This window comes from Gekko japonicus, unplaced genomic scaffold, assembly GCF_001447785.1.
Source record: "Gekko japonicus isolate JY-2015 unplaced genomic scaffold, Gekko_japonicus_V1.1 scaffold51, whole genome shotgun sequence".
Classification (NCBI taxonomy): domain Eukaryota; kingdom Metazoa; phylum Chordata; class Lepidosauria; order Squamata; family Gekkonidae; genus Gekko; species Gekko japonicus.
This window is the reverse complement of record NW_015172004.1, coordinates 1,696,494-1,709,169: the sequence shown is the minus strand read 5'-3', so window position 1 is coordinate 1,709,169 and position 12,676 is coordinate 1,696,494. Positions and strand designations below refer to the sequence as shown.

The following is a 12,676-nucleotide window of genomic DNA, read 5'->3' as shown; positions in this document are numbered from 1 at the left end:
TACTAATCATTCAGATGAACGATGCCAAGCACATGCACACAAGCTCAAAAAAATGCCTTAGATGCTCAAGTACATTCTTAGAATGTCATTGCATAAGATGTCCATTTAATAATCTAGTGTCTGTGAAGGAGTGGTCATAACAAAACTTTATTTTTGCAGAAACAGATAAAAACAGGGCAGTAAAACTTGCTAGTTTCCATGCAGATCATCATTACTAACAACATGCATCAGTCATAAAAACATAGAAGTAAAGATCTGGGACAGTTCATTGCTCAGCTAGCCTAAAATGCGAAGACGGACCAGCTGAAATATCAACAGCAGCCTCCCCTGAAATCCGCTATTAGACCCTTCATCCCACGTGGCAGGCAGAAGTCCTTTCTGCAGTACAGAAGGGTGAGGCAGGAGTGTCTAGGATGGCTTCTCCGATTCAGGAGTATACTGGTACTTCTTCACAAAGTGATCCACAAGACGTTTCCTGGTCGCAGCCACCTCTTTTTCAAAGGAACTTATTACACTTCTTGCAGCTTTATACTTAAGAATTGAGGAAGGGGAAAAAATTATTAAGTCATGGAATACTTCAGGAAGTTAGGCATCATTAGGAGTTGCTTTCGGTTTTCTGTTTGTAGGAAGCATCATTGCTTGCGCTGCCCTGTCCTTCTCTCATACACCACACTGGACTTTCACCTCTTCCCCAAAGCTCAGGTCACCAACCTCCAAGTGGTGCCTGGAGTGCTCTGAGAATTGCAAATCATCTCTAGACCGCAGAGGTCACTTCCCCTGGAGAAAATGGCTGCTTTGGAGGGTGGACTCCATGGCATTATATGCCACTGAGGTTCCTTCTCTACCCCCTGTCAGGTCCCCACAGCAAACAACGTAGCACACACTTGCAAGAAGGTTTTACTTTATTGAAGCCATGAAATACTGGAACAGGGTCGTTGTTCAGAATAACGAGATTCTCAGATGCATGAAAGATTAAAGCAAGTTCATAATCATTATAGCCAATAAACATGGTTCCCCCGCGCGGCCAAAGGGTCCTTTTCGCGCTTAAACCTTGGGAAAAGCAACGACCCTCTAATTGTAAATAGTTATGCTATTCTCACAGCTATTGCTCATTATAGACTAAGCAAGACTCCTTCGCTCTTCCACCTGTGGCCTTGACTAGATAGCGTTACATCACAGCAGGCTGGCGTACATGGAAAGGAATGCACGGCTACGGGAACTATATGCGCATGACAGGGTAAACGCATGTGAAGGGGGGGGACACTTTATACACATGGAAAGAACCATTGGCAGCTTGCTGACACACCCAAGTTTCCAGGAATTTCCCAACCCAGAGTTGGCAACCCAACCCAAAGCAAGATGCACAACACCCTACTGCACAGCGTCCTCACTGAGATAACAATAGGGTTGGAGAGATTTAAGAAATCCATAGTCGATACTGCAGAAAGCAACAAACGAGAAATGTCAGGTAGTCGCACTTCTTGTCCTCCCGTCAGTGTTCCGTAATGTACAAAGATACCATGAATGTCCCTATGGTTTATGACATGTTAGCCCACGCTTCTTATACTCAAATACTGTGACAAACAGGACCAAACTATGAGCAAACCTTCATAACACCATTTCAGCCTGGATTGCCAGCTCTGAGTTGGGAAATCCTGGAGATTTGGGGGTGGAGCCTGGGGAGGAAAGGGACATCAGTAGGATGCAATGTCACAAAGTCCACCCTCCAAAGCAGCCATTTTCTCCAGGGGAACATGTTTGTTGTTTGGAGATCACTGGTAATCCTGAGAGATCTTGAGGCCTCGGGTTGCCAGCTCTGGATTGGGAAATGCCTGGAGATGTTGGGCGTGGAGCCTGGGGTTTTCCCCCTCCTGCCAGCCACTAGAGCGGCGGCATCAAACAGGAACGTGGGACAGGAACCCTCTCTGGATGCTGGCAACCCTAATTTCAACACATTTTGCTAATCTGGGCCATCCAAGAGTTTGTCTTGGAGAAGATACCCCCCCCCCCAAGCCCAATGAGATGCACTGACAACTTCAGAATAATTATACTCTATAAAGTGTGGCCTATGTTATGGGCCACCAAACCTGGATAGCCCAGGCTAGCCTGATCTCGTCAGATCTTGGAAGCCAAGCAGGGTCGGCCCTGGGCTAGTATTTGGATGGCAGACCACCAAGGAATACCAGGGTCATCACGTGGAGCCAGGCAATGGCAAACCGCCTCTGGACACCTCTTACCTATAAGTGACAGTGCTTTCCATCACCACCGTGTCATGGGCCTTATTTCAATAACCCTTTGTGTCACTTCTGATAGCGTTAGCATCGCTTCCATTCTTAAGAGCTGATTTCTATTGCCCCAGGAGGTCGGACCAGAACCAACGGGTTGAAATTAAACCAGAAGAGTTTCCGGCTAAACATTAGGAAGAACTTCTTCCTGGCATTTATTCCTCAGTGGAACAGGCTTCCTTGGGAGGTGGTGGGCTCTCCTTCTTTGGAGATTGTCAGACAGAGGCTAGATGGCCATCTGACAACAACATTGACAGATCATGATGAGAGGGAGGTCAAGGAGGGTTGCCTCAGTGCTTAGTTCTCGTGGCCCTTGTTTACACGCCCAGGGAAATGGTGATCGCTACTTTGGGGTCAGGAAGCAATTTTTCTCCAGGCCAGTCTTGCCGGGGATCCTGGAGGGTTTTTTTGTCATCTTCTGGGTGTGGAACAGGGGTCACTGGAGGTGTGGGGGGTATTTGTGAATTTCCTCCTAGTATGTCGGGTATGTTGTAGGTATGTAGGGCTATCTTTCAGCTATGCTCCTGCAGAGTGCAGGGGGTTGGACTAGATGACCTGCAGGGATCCTTCTAACTCTAACATTCTATGATTCTATGACCCTGGAGGTCCCTTCCAATTCTATGATGAGAAATCCTAGACTGGTCTTCTCATTTATCTGACGCTGTACAACTCTCCCTTCAACTATAGGGTTACTAACCTCCAGGTGGTGTGTGGGGATCTCCTGGAATTTCAGCTGATCTCCGGACAACAGAAGTTAGTTCCCCCTGGAGAAAATGACCACTTTGGAGGATGGAGTGGATGGCATCATACCCTGCTGGGGTCTGTGCCACCTCCAGGACCCCCCTCCCAAAATCTCCAGGAATTTCCCAGCCCACAGTTGACAATTCTACTTAACTGCCAGTTTTCCCCACTGTTCCTATACTATATATACGCCCCTAATGTAAGCCAAGCAGAAGTTTCAAGATGCTTTCCCCAAAGCACTTTCACTTAAAGAAAAACACAGATATCCATTGAAGACCAGTTGCTACTCACAAGAAAAATTTTGACCCGCTCCTTCTCTAATTGATAGTATTCCTCTAGTGTCAGATCATCCACATCCTTGGAGAGGGTTAAAAACCCACAAGTGTCTTGGCTCCGCTTGGAGTGTTCCAGCCTGTGACAGGAAGAACATCAATAGGAGTTACAGGAAGCCGGAAAACCAAAGAAGAACTTCTGGTGACTAGCTGTAAACTCTGTGGTATGAACTACTTACTCCATACCTAGGGTTGCCAGGTCCCTACCTGGCATGCAGCAGGGGGGAGAGGCTGTGTATCTGGGAGCCTCTCGCCCGCGCGCCGCGATGATGTCACCCGGAAGTGACGTCATCACACGGAGCACGTTGTTGGTACCATAGAGTTTTACGGTCCAACGCTAGAGCATCCCCCGACAACATGCCCGGAGTGATGATGTCACCTTTGGGTGACATAATCGCGCTGGATCTGGGTGACATCATCGCGCTGGGCATGTCCCCACGATCTTGGCACTTTGGGGGTGGAGTTCCCCCCAGCAGCTGGATCCAAGCTGGTGGGTCGGGGTCCCTTAGAGAGGGCAAACTCCATCCCCCCGGGGGACCTGGCAGCCCTATTTGTACTCTCTTCCATCAGTAGTCTGAAGACTAAGCAACCAACGGCGACACACAATTTCTGCTTCTTCTTCAAATATCAAAAAAACAGGGAGAAGGTTGCCAGTAATGAGATCAACCCAACATACAAAAGCAACCTTGAAAAGTGGAAACAAAATGTTTTTTGCAAAAATATTTATAGTATTGTAAGATAAGCTATTGAGTAAAGTGCAAATAGAGTACAAAATGTGAAATTACATACAAGTGGGACACAGTGCATCTTTATACTGTATGGACAGAGAAAACTATTCACTTTAGCAGCCAAAGATAAGTCCCCCGTAGCATGAAGACTTCAAGGTTGGTACACACAACAGGCCTGTTTCAATTCAGTATCTTTATGAAATTGTTAAGTCTTGTGGGACTTTCACTCGTTTCCAAGAATTCACAAGCGCATGGCGGCCAGAGTCCCTAATGACAAGCCTTATAAGAAGACTTAACAATTTAACAGATTTTGTTGACACTTTTCAAGGTTGCGTTTGTATGTTTGGTTGATCTTCTTCAAATATAGCACGGTCAAACTTTGGAAAACAGTTTCCATTATAAACCTGCTTTCCTCAGAGAGTTCCAGATCGATTACAGCAGTTGAGAGAAAGCGGATGCACCGTAAAGTCCTCCTCTTCGGGCAGACATCTGCTATGATGTGAAAGCCATTTTGCCTCTATTGCTTGGAAACTGGGTGAATAAAGCAACCATATGGGCAAATCCCATCACAGGTACTCAGCCCCACCCATTTGGCACCCTCCCTTGCAGCAAGTGCTTACACAGAGGCAGGAAAACCACACTGCTTGCAGGAAAGAAGTACTTTTCTCCCTTTCTCACAATACAAGAACTCGTGGGCACTCAATGAAATTGCTGAGCAGTCGGGTTAGAACACATTAAAGGAAGTACTTCTTCACCCAGAGAGTGATTAACACATGGAATTCACTGCTACAGGAGGTGGTGATGGCTTCAAGAGGGAATTAGATAAACACATGGAGCAGAAGTCCATAAGTGGCTATTAGCCACAAGATATAACTCTTGGTCTGGGGCAGGTGATGCACTGTATTCTTGGTACTTGGGGGGGGCAACGGTGGGAGAGCTTCTAGCATCCTGGCCCCACTGGTGGACCTCCTGATGGCACCTGGTATTTTTGGCCACTGTGCTACAGAGTGTTGGACTGGATGGGCCCTTGGCCTGAATCAACATTGGCTTCTCTTATGTTCTTATGACCCCTGCAGCACTCCCGATACATTGATTAGGATGGACAAATATTACAGAAAAGGCCAAGGCAGACTAATAACTGGGATTTTTTCGGATCATAGTGCTTCAAAGATCCTGCAATGAATTCCCCTCCCCAGCAGCGTGCATTTGCTTCAATACGCAACTGATCTAGATTTGAGATTTTCTTAACTGATCTGTGTGATAGGCGAATGGCTTAGAATGCTTCTTTGTAAAGTCTTAACTAGTCGAACGCCACACAGAGATGGGTGCTCACTGTTTCCAAGTTCCAGGGGTCATTTCCTGTGGGAGCGCACAGGAGCAGAGCTCCGGCAGTAAGGAGCCCAGGGGGCGGGCACATGCAACAAGCCACTCCCAGCAGCCCTCAGTGGGCCATGAGGAGCAAGAAGCAGCCAGGTAAGTTGCAGAGACCCCCCCCGCCCGCCTTCAGGTACAAGCTCCCCCTCCTCTGTGAGGGCAGATCTGCGCGTTCCCCCCCCCCCATAGCTAGCAATCCAAAACAGTCCAGCGGCACCTTTAAGACCAAGTTTTATTCAGGTACAAGCTCTCCCTCCTCTGTGAGGACAGATCTGCACGTCCCCCCCCCCCAAATAGCCAATCCAAAACAGTACAGTGGAGCCTGAGCGGTGGGTGTTGCCTTCTGACACACGTCCGGTGATGTCAGGGGGCGTGGCATATACAAATAAGTTACGCGAATGAGTTATGCTAATGAGCTCCTGCACCTCTTTTTCTACGCAATGACCCCTGCCCAGTTCGATCTACTATTACGTGTTAGCCAGACCGTACTTACCAAGGATCGTGATCTGGCTCCCAGCCCTCCAGCTCTGTCAAGCAGAAAAAACACTTCGCCACATCCAAGGTTTTAGATTTGGCCGCATCAGGCTCACTGGCATTTGGACAGTGGATGAAACCAGCTTTAGCCATCTGAACAAGAAGACAAGCACACCTTGAATATACAGGGCTATTTTGGGGCAGGAACGCACAGGAACGGCGTTCCGGCTGGCTCCTGAGTTGGCCACGCCCATCAGGAACTCATTAGCATAATAGGCCACACCCAATAGCAGAAACTCATTAGGATTGGCTACATTAGGGGTGTGTGGCCTAACATGCAAAGGAGTTCCTGCTACAAAAAAGCCCTGGGTTTTGACAACAAACAAGGTAAACAGAATAAGAAGGGAAAGGTGGGTGTGGCTGGATGACCACACTTCTGGTAACATGGGGGTGTGGCCTAATGTGCTAATGAGTGTTGCTGTCAGGGGTGTGACCTAATGAGTTTTGCTGTTGGGTGTGGCCTATTATGCTAATGAGTTCCTGCTGGGCTTCTTCTACAAAAAGAACCCTGCCCATGATAGTGCTACCACTGTGATCCCCAGTGTGGCGCCCGCAAGCACTATGATCACACCCGGTCTGTTTCCCAGTACCTATCTGCCACTTTCGCAACACTGAGAGCCAGTCACAACTTCCCCCTATCTCATTGTAGCAAGAGGTGCTTCAGAAGAAACCGGAATGCATCCCATTTGTCCCTGCAGTATTCAGAAACAGCCGTCTCCATCATAGGGGGGTGCTAGGATTGCAACCTCACAACTTTGGGATTGGCCCCAGTACACCACGGCAGCCATTTTGTGATGGCCCTCACTCTTTTTTCTCGTAGTTTCCTGAAATATACTGGGTTCAGACGCGTTGAGTGATTTCAGCTAAACTCTAAGACAACTCTAGCAGGACCTGAGCCCTGCTTAAATGCGTGCAAAACACCACACCCAACACACACACACTCCCAGTGATAGGCTATTTACAAGATAACTCCCATTCAACAGGTCCCTTTCAGGATCCAAGTAGTCTATTGTTTAGGTATTCAAGCTAGGTCAGTTTTCTGGTGCACTTTGAGCTTAATACATAACACCCCCAAAGTCTCAATGAGACTGTAGACTCCTGTGCCCCAGCAGACAACCCCTATATAGAAACTTTATATACTATCCTGGGTTCTTGACGTATTTATTTAGCTGGGGACCTTGTAGCCTCAGGTAGCTTCTAGACTCGGCAGATTCTAATGTTTTATCTATTTTTATGTATAAATTAAAAAATTGCCCAATCCCTGAGTCCACAGAGCTCTGGGCGATGTACAACAGCAAATAAAATACAATTAAAAAAAACAGTAAGTACAGTCTTAAAAACAGTTCCCGGATGGCGTCCATAGGTCAGTTTTTAAACCAGTTCCGGACTGTGTTGTCGCCTCGCAGGCAGGGTAGGCTGGAGGCCAAAGAAAGATGGAATAAAGGAGGGGGGTGCCAGTAGGGTTGCCAAGTAAAAATATCCTACCGGCGGGGGAGCCTCGCTGGGCTCCGGGAGCTGTCCCTCGATGCGCGCACGCGCGCCACCAGCACGTCACCGGAAGTGACGCGCGACGTCGATCATGTTGAAGGCGTGGCCCCAATCGTCAGAGGGAAAACCATAGAGTTTTCCCTCCGACGATCGGGGCCACACCCCCAACGTGATTGATGTGGTTGCGTCACCACTGGTGACGCAGCCACGCTGCGCTTCGGGGGGGCCGGAGTTTCCGCCGTGGCCCGATTCTGCAGTGGCAGAAATCGGGCCTCCGAAGCGGGGGGTTACCTGCCCCCCGCCCCCACTTGGCAGCCCTAGGTGCCAGCCATGATAGGGCCTGTCGCTGTCCTCGACAAAAAGCCTGGCGGAACATCTCTGCCTTGCAAGCCCTGCGGAACTGCATTCAATCCCGCAGGGCTCTGATGTCATTTGGCAGAGAGTTCCACCAGGTCAGAGCCAAAAAAGCCCTGGCTCTGGTCAAGGACAGCAGGATATCTTTGGGGCCAGGGAGTTCACTAAAGTTCTCCCTATGCTAAAAATAAAACAAAGCAATACAGGATAGATCTGAATTTCTTCAACTCATAGCAGCATACCAAAGGCTACAAGTAATAGTTGTCGGAGTGAGCCACTCAGGATGCCTGGAAACTGGGGAGCACTGCATCACTCTAAGCATGTGTCGGTGTTTTCTCCTTGAATGGGATGCCTCTCTTTGTCTTAACCTGGGAGCTGCCCTCTGAGCCCCTCCTCTCTCCCTTTGTCCTCTCCCTCTCTGCACATGGCCTTCCATGGAGACACATGTCCCTGCAGGTCTCTCCTGTAGACACAATTCCCTCATACTCCCGCACACATGGTGCCGGACGAGCTGGCTGTTTGTGATAGTGAAGGTACTCTTTGGATCAGGCTCCTCTCTCTTCTTTTGGCTGCAACCTGAATGTGAACTGGATCTACTTGAATCAATGCAAGTTTACTTTTTTTTTTTTTTTTGCAATATACGTCTTGGGAGATTTATTTACTGCACTCAGTATCGGGCTTCTAGGACTGGGCAAAACTGGGCAAGTGTGCATGGAAGGTGCATGTAATTCGGAAGGCTGTTTCCCAGTGCCTCCCTCACCACTGTCATTGTTCTTTAGGCGGGCTTGGTGATAAGAACATAAGAAGAGTATTGTTGGATCCAGCCAGTGGTCCAGAATACATTACACTAGTCCAGCATCCTGTTTCATACAGTGGCCAACCAGTCACTTTGGAGGGCCAACAAAAGAGCATAGATGCTAAATGCCTTTCCCTGATGTTACCTCCTGGCATTGGTATTCAGAGATTAACTCTCTCTAAATGTGGAGGCTCCCTTTAGTCACCATGGCTAGGAACCAATGATAGACCTGTGCTCCATGAATCTAATTTTCTTTTCAAAGTTGTCTGTGCCCGTGACAGGGGTTCCTGCTATGGCTGAAAGCCCCCTGCTGGCAACCTCCATCGCCCACCATCACTGCAAGGGACACCCAGGATAGCCCGATCCCATCAGATCTCGAAAGCTAAGCAGGGTCGGCCTTGGCTAGTATTTGAAGGGTGATCTCCAATGAATCCCAGGGCTGCGACCAATGTTCCCTCTAAGCTGAGTTAGTGTGAGCTAGCTCACAGCTTTTTAGCCTCCAGCTCACACCTTTTTGTCTTCACTCAGGAGGGATGGCTCCAGAGCAGTGTTCCCTCTAAGCTGAGTTAGTGTGAGCTAGCTCACAGTTTTTTAGCCTCCGGCTCACACATTTTTGTCTTAGCTCAGGAAGGAGGGCTCCAGAGCAAGCTAGTTTATGCAGCAGCCAAATCGCTCGCTCACAGCTTTAATGCCAGTTGCTCACAAAGTAGAATTTTTGCTCACAAGACTCCACAGCTTAGAGGGAACATTGCTCCAGAGCAAACAAATTTATGCAGTAGCCAAGTTGCTTGCTCACAACTTGAATGCCGGTAGCTCACAAAGTAGCATTTTTACTCACAAGACACCACAGCTTAGAGGGAGCATGGGCTGCGGCAGAGAGACAGGCAATGGCAAACCACCTCTGAAATGTCTTTTGCCTTAAAAACAAGGCTAGCTCACCACCTAGGGGTGCATAACGCTAAAAGAGCTACAACTTCTGGCTGCCAGATGATCTTAGGATCTCCTGACTATTCTATACACAATGTAATAAGATAATTAACGTCAAGTGACAGCATGATATGACTTCCAGAGAAAGCCCACAAGTGATGTTGATAAAACCATACCGTCTCCAGTGATTCCTAGAGCTTCCCCATGTTACTTTCCACTTTTCCCTGGAAGTGACATCACAGCACATGCAAAATGGTACACCCCTCCATGTCCCCCCCTCCAGCTCCCACCAGTTGCCAAGCCCGGCCATCACTGCATGTTGCTGGCAGTGTTCCCTCTAAGCTGAGTTAGTGTGAGCTAGCTCACAGGTTTTTTAGCCTCCGTCCCACACATTTCTGTCTTAGCTCAGGAAGGATGGCTCCAGAGCAGACTAATTTATGCAGCAGCCAAATTGCTGGCTCACAGCTTTAATGCCAGCAGCTCACAAAGTAGCATATTTATTATATTATTATTATTATTAATAATAATAATAATAATAATAATAATATACTTTATTGTCATTGTGCATAGTACAACGAAATTAAAGGTGCAATCATTTCAGCCATACGCATATACACTTACACAACCATTCACAACCATCCCATAACTCCCTTAAGGTTCACTCCCTTAAGGTTGCACAGAAGACTCCACAGCATAGAGGGAGCATTGATTGCCGAATGTAGGACTGTGTGTGTACAAACCCATGCCCCTGGATATAGCTGGCTTTGTTCACCAGCTTACCTGCCCATCCTTTCCTCTTTCTCTTTCCCCATGGCAAGCCTATGCAAGTCCACTTGAAGCAAGTTCCATTTGGTTTAGCGGTGCTTTCTCCCAGCTAAATGTGCAAAGGAGACACGGACAGTAGACTCCATCACTACTCCTCCTTTGTCAATTTCACTTTCATTGAGGCTTCCTGAGCCACGTGATTTGAAATTTAGGAAAGTCTTGACTACAAGGAAGGAAGAGCTAGGAGGTCAAGCAAGGAAGTACAAGAGCAGCCTTAAATCCAGATGCCCCCGGCTCCAAGTAGAAAGCTGGGATTGACACCTTCTCTGCGCTATGAACAACTCCAACCTTTGCCAGCATAGGTAAAGGTAAAGGTTCCCTTGCTCAAAAGGCAGTCAAATCCGACTCTCAGGTTGCGGTGCTCATCTCCATTTCAAAGCCGAAGAGCCAGCGCTGTCCGAAGACGTTTCCGTGGTCATGTGGCCAGCATGACTAAACACCAAGGCACACGGACCGCTGTTACCTTCCCACCGAAGTGGCACCTATTTATCTACTTGCAATTTCTTGCTTTCAAACTGCTAGGTTGGCAGGAGCTGGAACTAGAGACGGGAGCTCACTCTGTCATGCGGCACCCGGGGCTCGAATTGCTGAACTACTGACCTTCCACACCCTGCAGTTCAGTGTCTTAACCACTTGAATTCACAGGGTCGCCATAAGTCGGAAGCAACTTTGATGGCACTCAAAAAACACACATTCTCCAAGAGTTTTGGGGAAAAGACAGGAAGGAAAGATATTTGCTTCAGTGGGTACCAAAGGAAGTCATTACACTGGCCCATGGCAAAATCCAAAAAGATCCATGTAAGACCTTTCAATAACAACAAACACCATAACATGATGTGCAGGCTTTTGGATTCATGCTGCACACTGTGTGGTATTCTTTTGGTTAGTCTTATAAGCTGTTACATAGCTTCTGCTTTTGGACCTGGGGGGCAAAGGATAACATATGTGTGTGTCCCTACAGTGACATGCATACTACTGAAATTTACAGGCTTGTCAACTGACTGGAGAAAAGATGTGCTGCCCCCTTTAACAGCAGTCTAAGGGGTGGTTATTTACCAGGTGAAGTAATTTGCCTCCATATCATGAAAAGCTTCAGCTGCCCAATTCCACACCTTAAGCCTGTGTGAAAAGGACAGAGGTTTTTTGTTTTGTTTCTCCAGCAGGCAACCCTAAGAGAATAGTTTATAACACACACGGAGGGATTTAGCAGCTTTTAAATGAGCTTAACACACATTCTTTTTCAAAAGTGAGAGATTAGAAGGTCTTCCCTGTATGACTTGAGAGATTCAGTCATTTGGGTAGACATGTTGGTCTGAAGCAACAGAACAAAGTTTGAGTCCAGTGGCACCTTTAAGACCAACAACGTTTTGTTCTGGGAATAAGCTGAATGCAAACTTTGTTCTGTTGACTTGGGAGCAATGCCCCCTCTAAGCTGTGGAGTCCTGTGAGTAAAAATTCTACTTTGTGAGCTACTGGCAATTACAGTTGTGAGGTAGCAATTTGGCTACTGGATAAATTAGTCTGCCCTGGAGCCATCCTTCCTGAGCTAAGACAAAAATGTGTGAGCCAGAGGCTAAAAAACTGCAAGCTATCTCACACTAACTCAGCCTAGAGGGAACACTGCTTGGGGGTAAACCCTATTAAACTCAGCAGGGCTCACTTTCAATCCACTGTGCACAGGCTTCCCGCTGCTCATGCACACTTAAAGAGATACCAATTACCAAATAGTTCCAGACTTACATTTTCAGGAGTGCATTTGCAGTTCTCCTTAAGAGGCCATTCTGCAAAGGTTTTCAGGCGATTCTCATAGCTATACATTTCTTTAAATCCTGACATACTCTCTGAAGCTGAGATGATCTCTCTAAGGAATAGCTCCATGTGGGCTGCCATCGTTAGAACCTGTTTCTTTCTCTCACCAAACTGCCTCTTGAACAACTGCCCACCTTAGCATGGCCTACCTCTTTATGTTCAGAACATGGGACTACCTGGATTGATTGGTCTCACCTGTAAAGATCAAGGGGGTGTGTGTAATGGAAACTGTAAGTAGCAGGTGAGCAAGCAAAACTCTTACCTTTTGCTTTACTCTTCCTTGTTCAAATATAAAATGTTTAAATTAAAACTAGACAAGCACAACAATCCACAGATTGGCCACTGCAGTGTCCTCTCCTGAACACTGATGTGTTGTTTCATAGCCACTAGGGTAGCCGACTCCAAGAACCCATAACAATTGCAGCTGTCTCCTCGATGAGCCTTAATGGTTAGTCCAAGAATTCATCAGGATGTGGAGGAGAC

At 47.5% G+C, this 12,676-nt stretch overlaps 1 protein-coding gene across 1 annotated transcript; it reads right to left on the bottom strand.

The window, feature by feature from the left end:
- Positions 1-408: 408 nt before the first annotated feature.
- LOC107117947 (baculoviral IAP repeat-containing protein 5.1-like) lies at positions 409-12,262 on the bottom strand. The gene is made up of 4 exons (XM_015420142.1): positions 12,125-12,262; positions 5,954-6,087; positions 3,318-3,438; positions 409-531 (listed from the first exon to the last, which is right to left on the bottom strand). Exons 1-4 carry the CDS (start codon positions 12,260-12,262, stop codon positions 409-411), a joined length of 516 nt encoding a protein of 171 aa, XP_015275628.1.
- Positions 12,263-12,676: the final 414 nt, after the last annotated feature.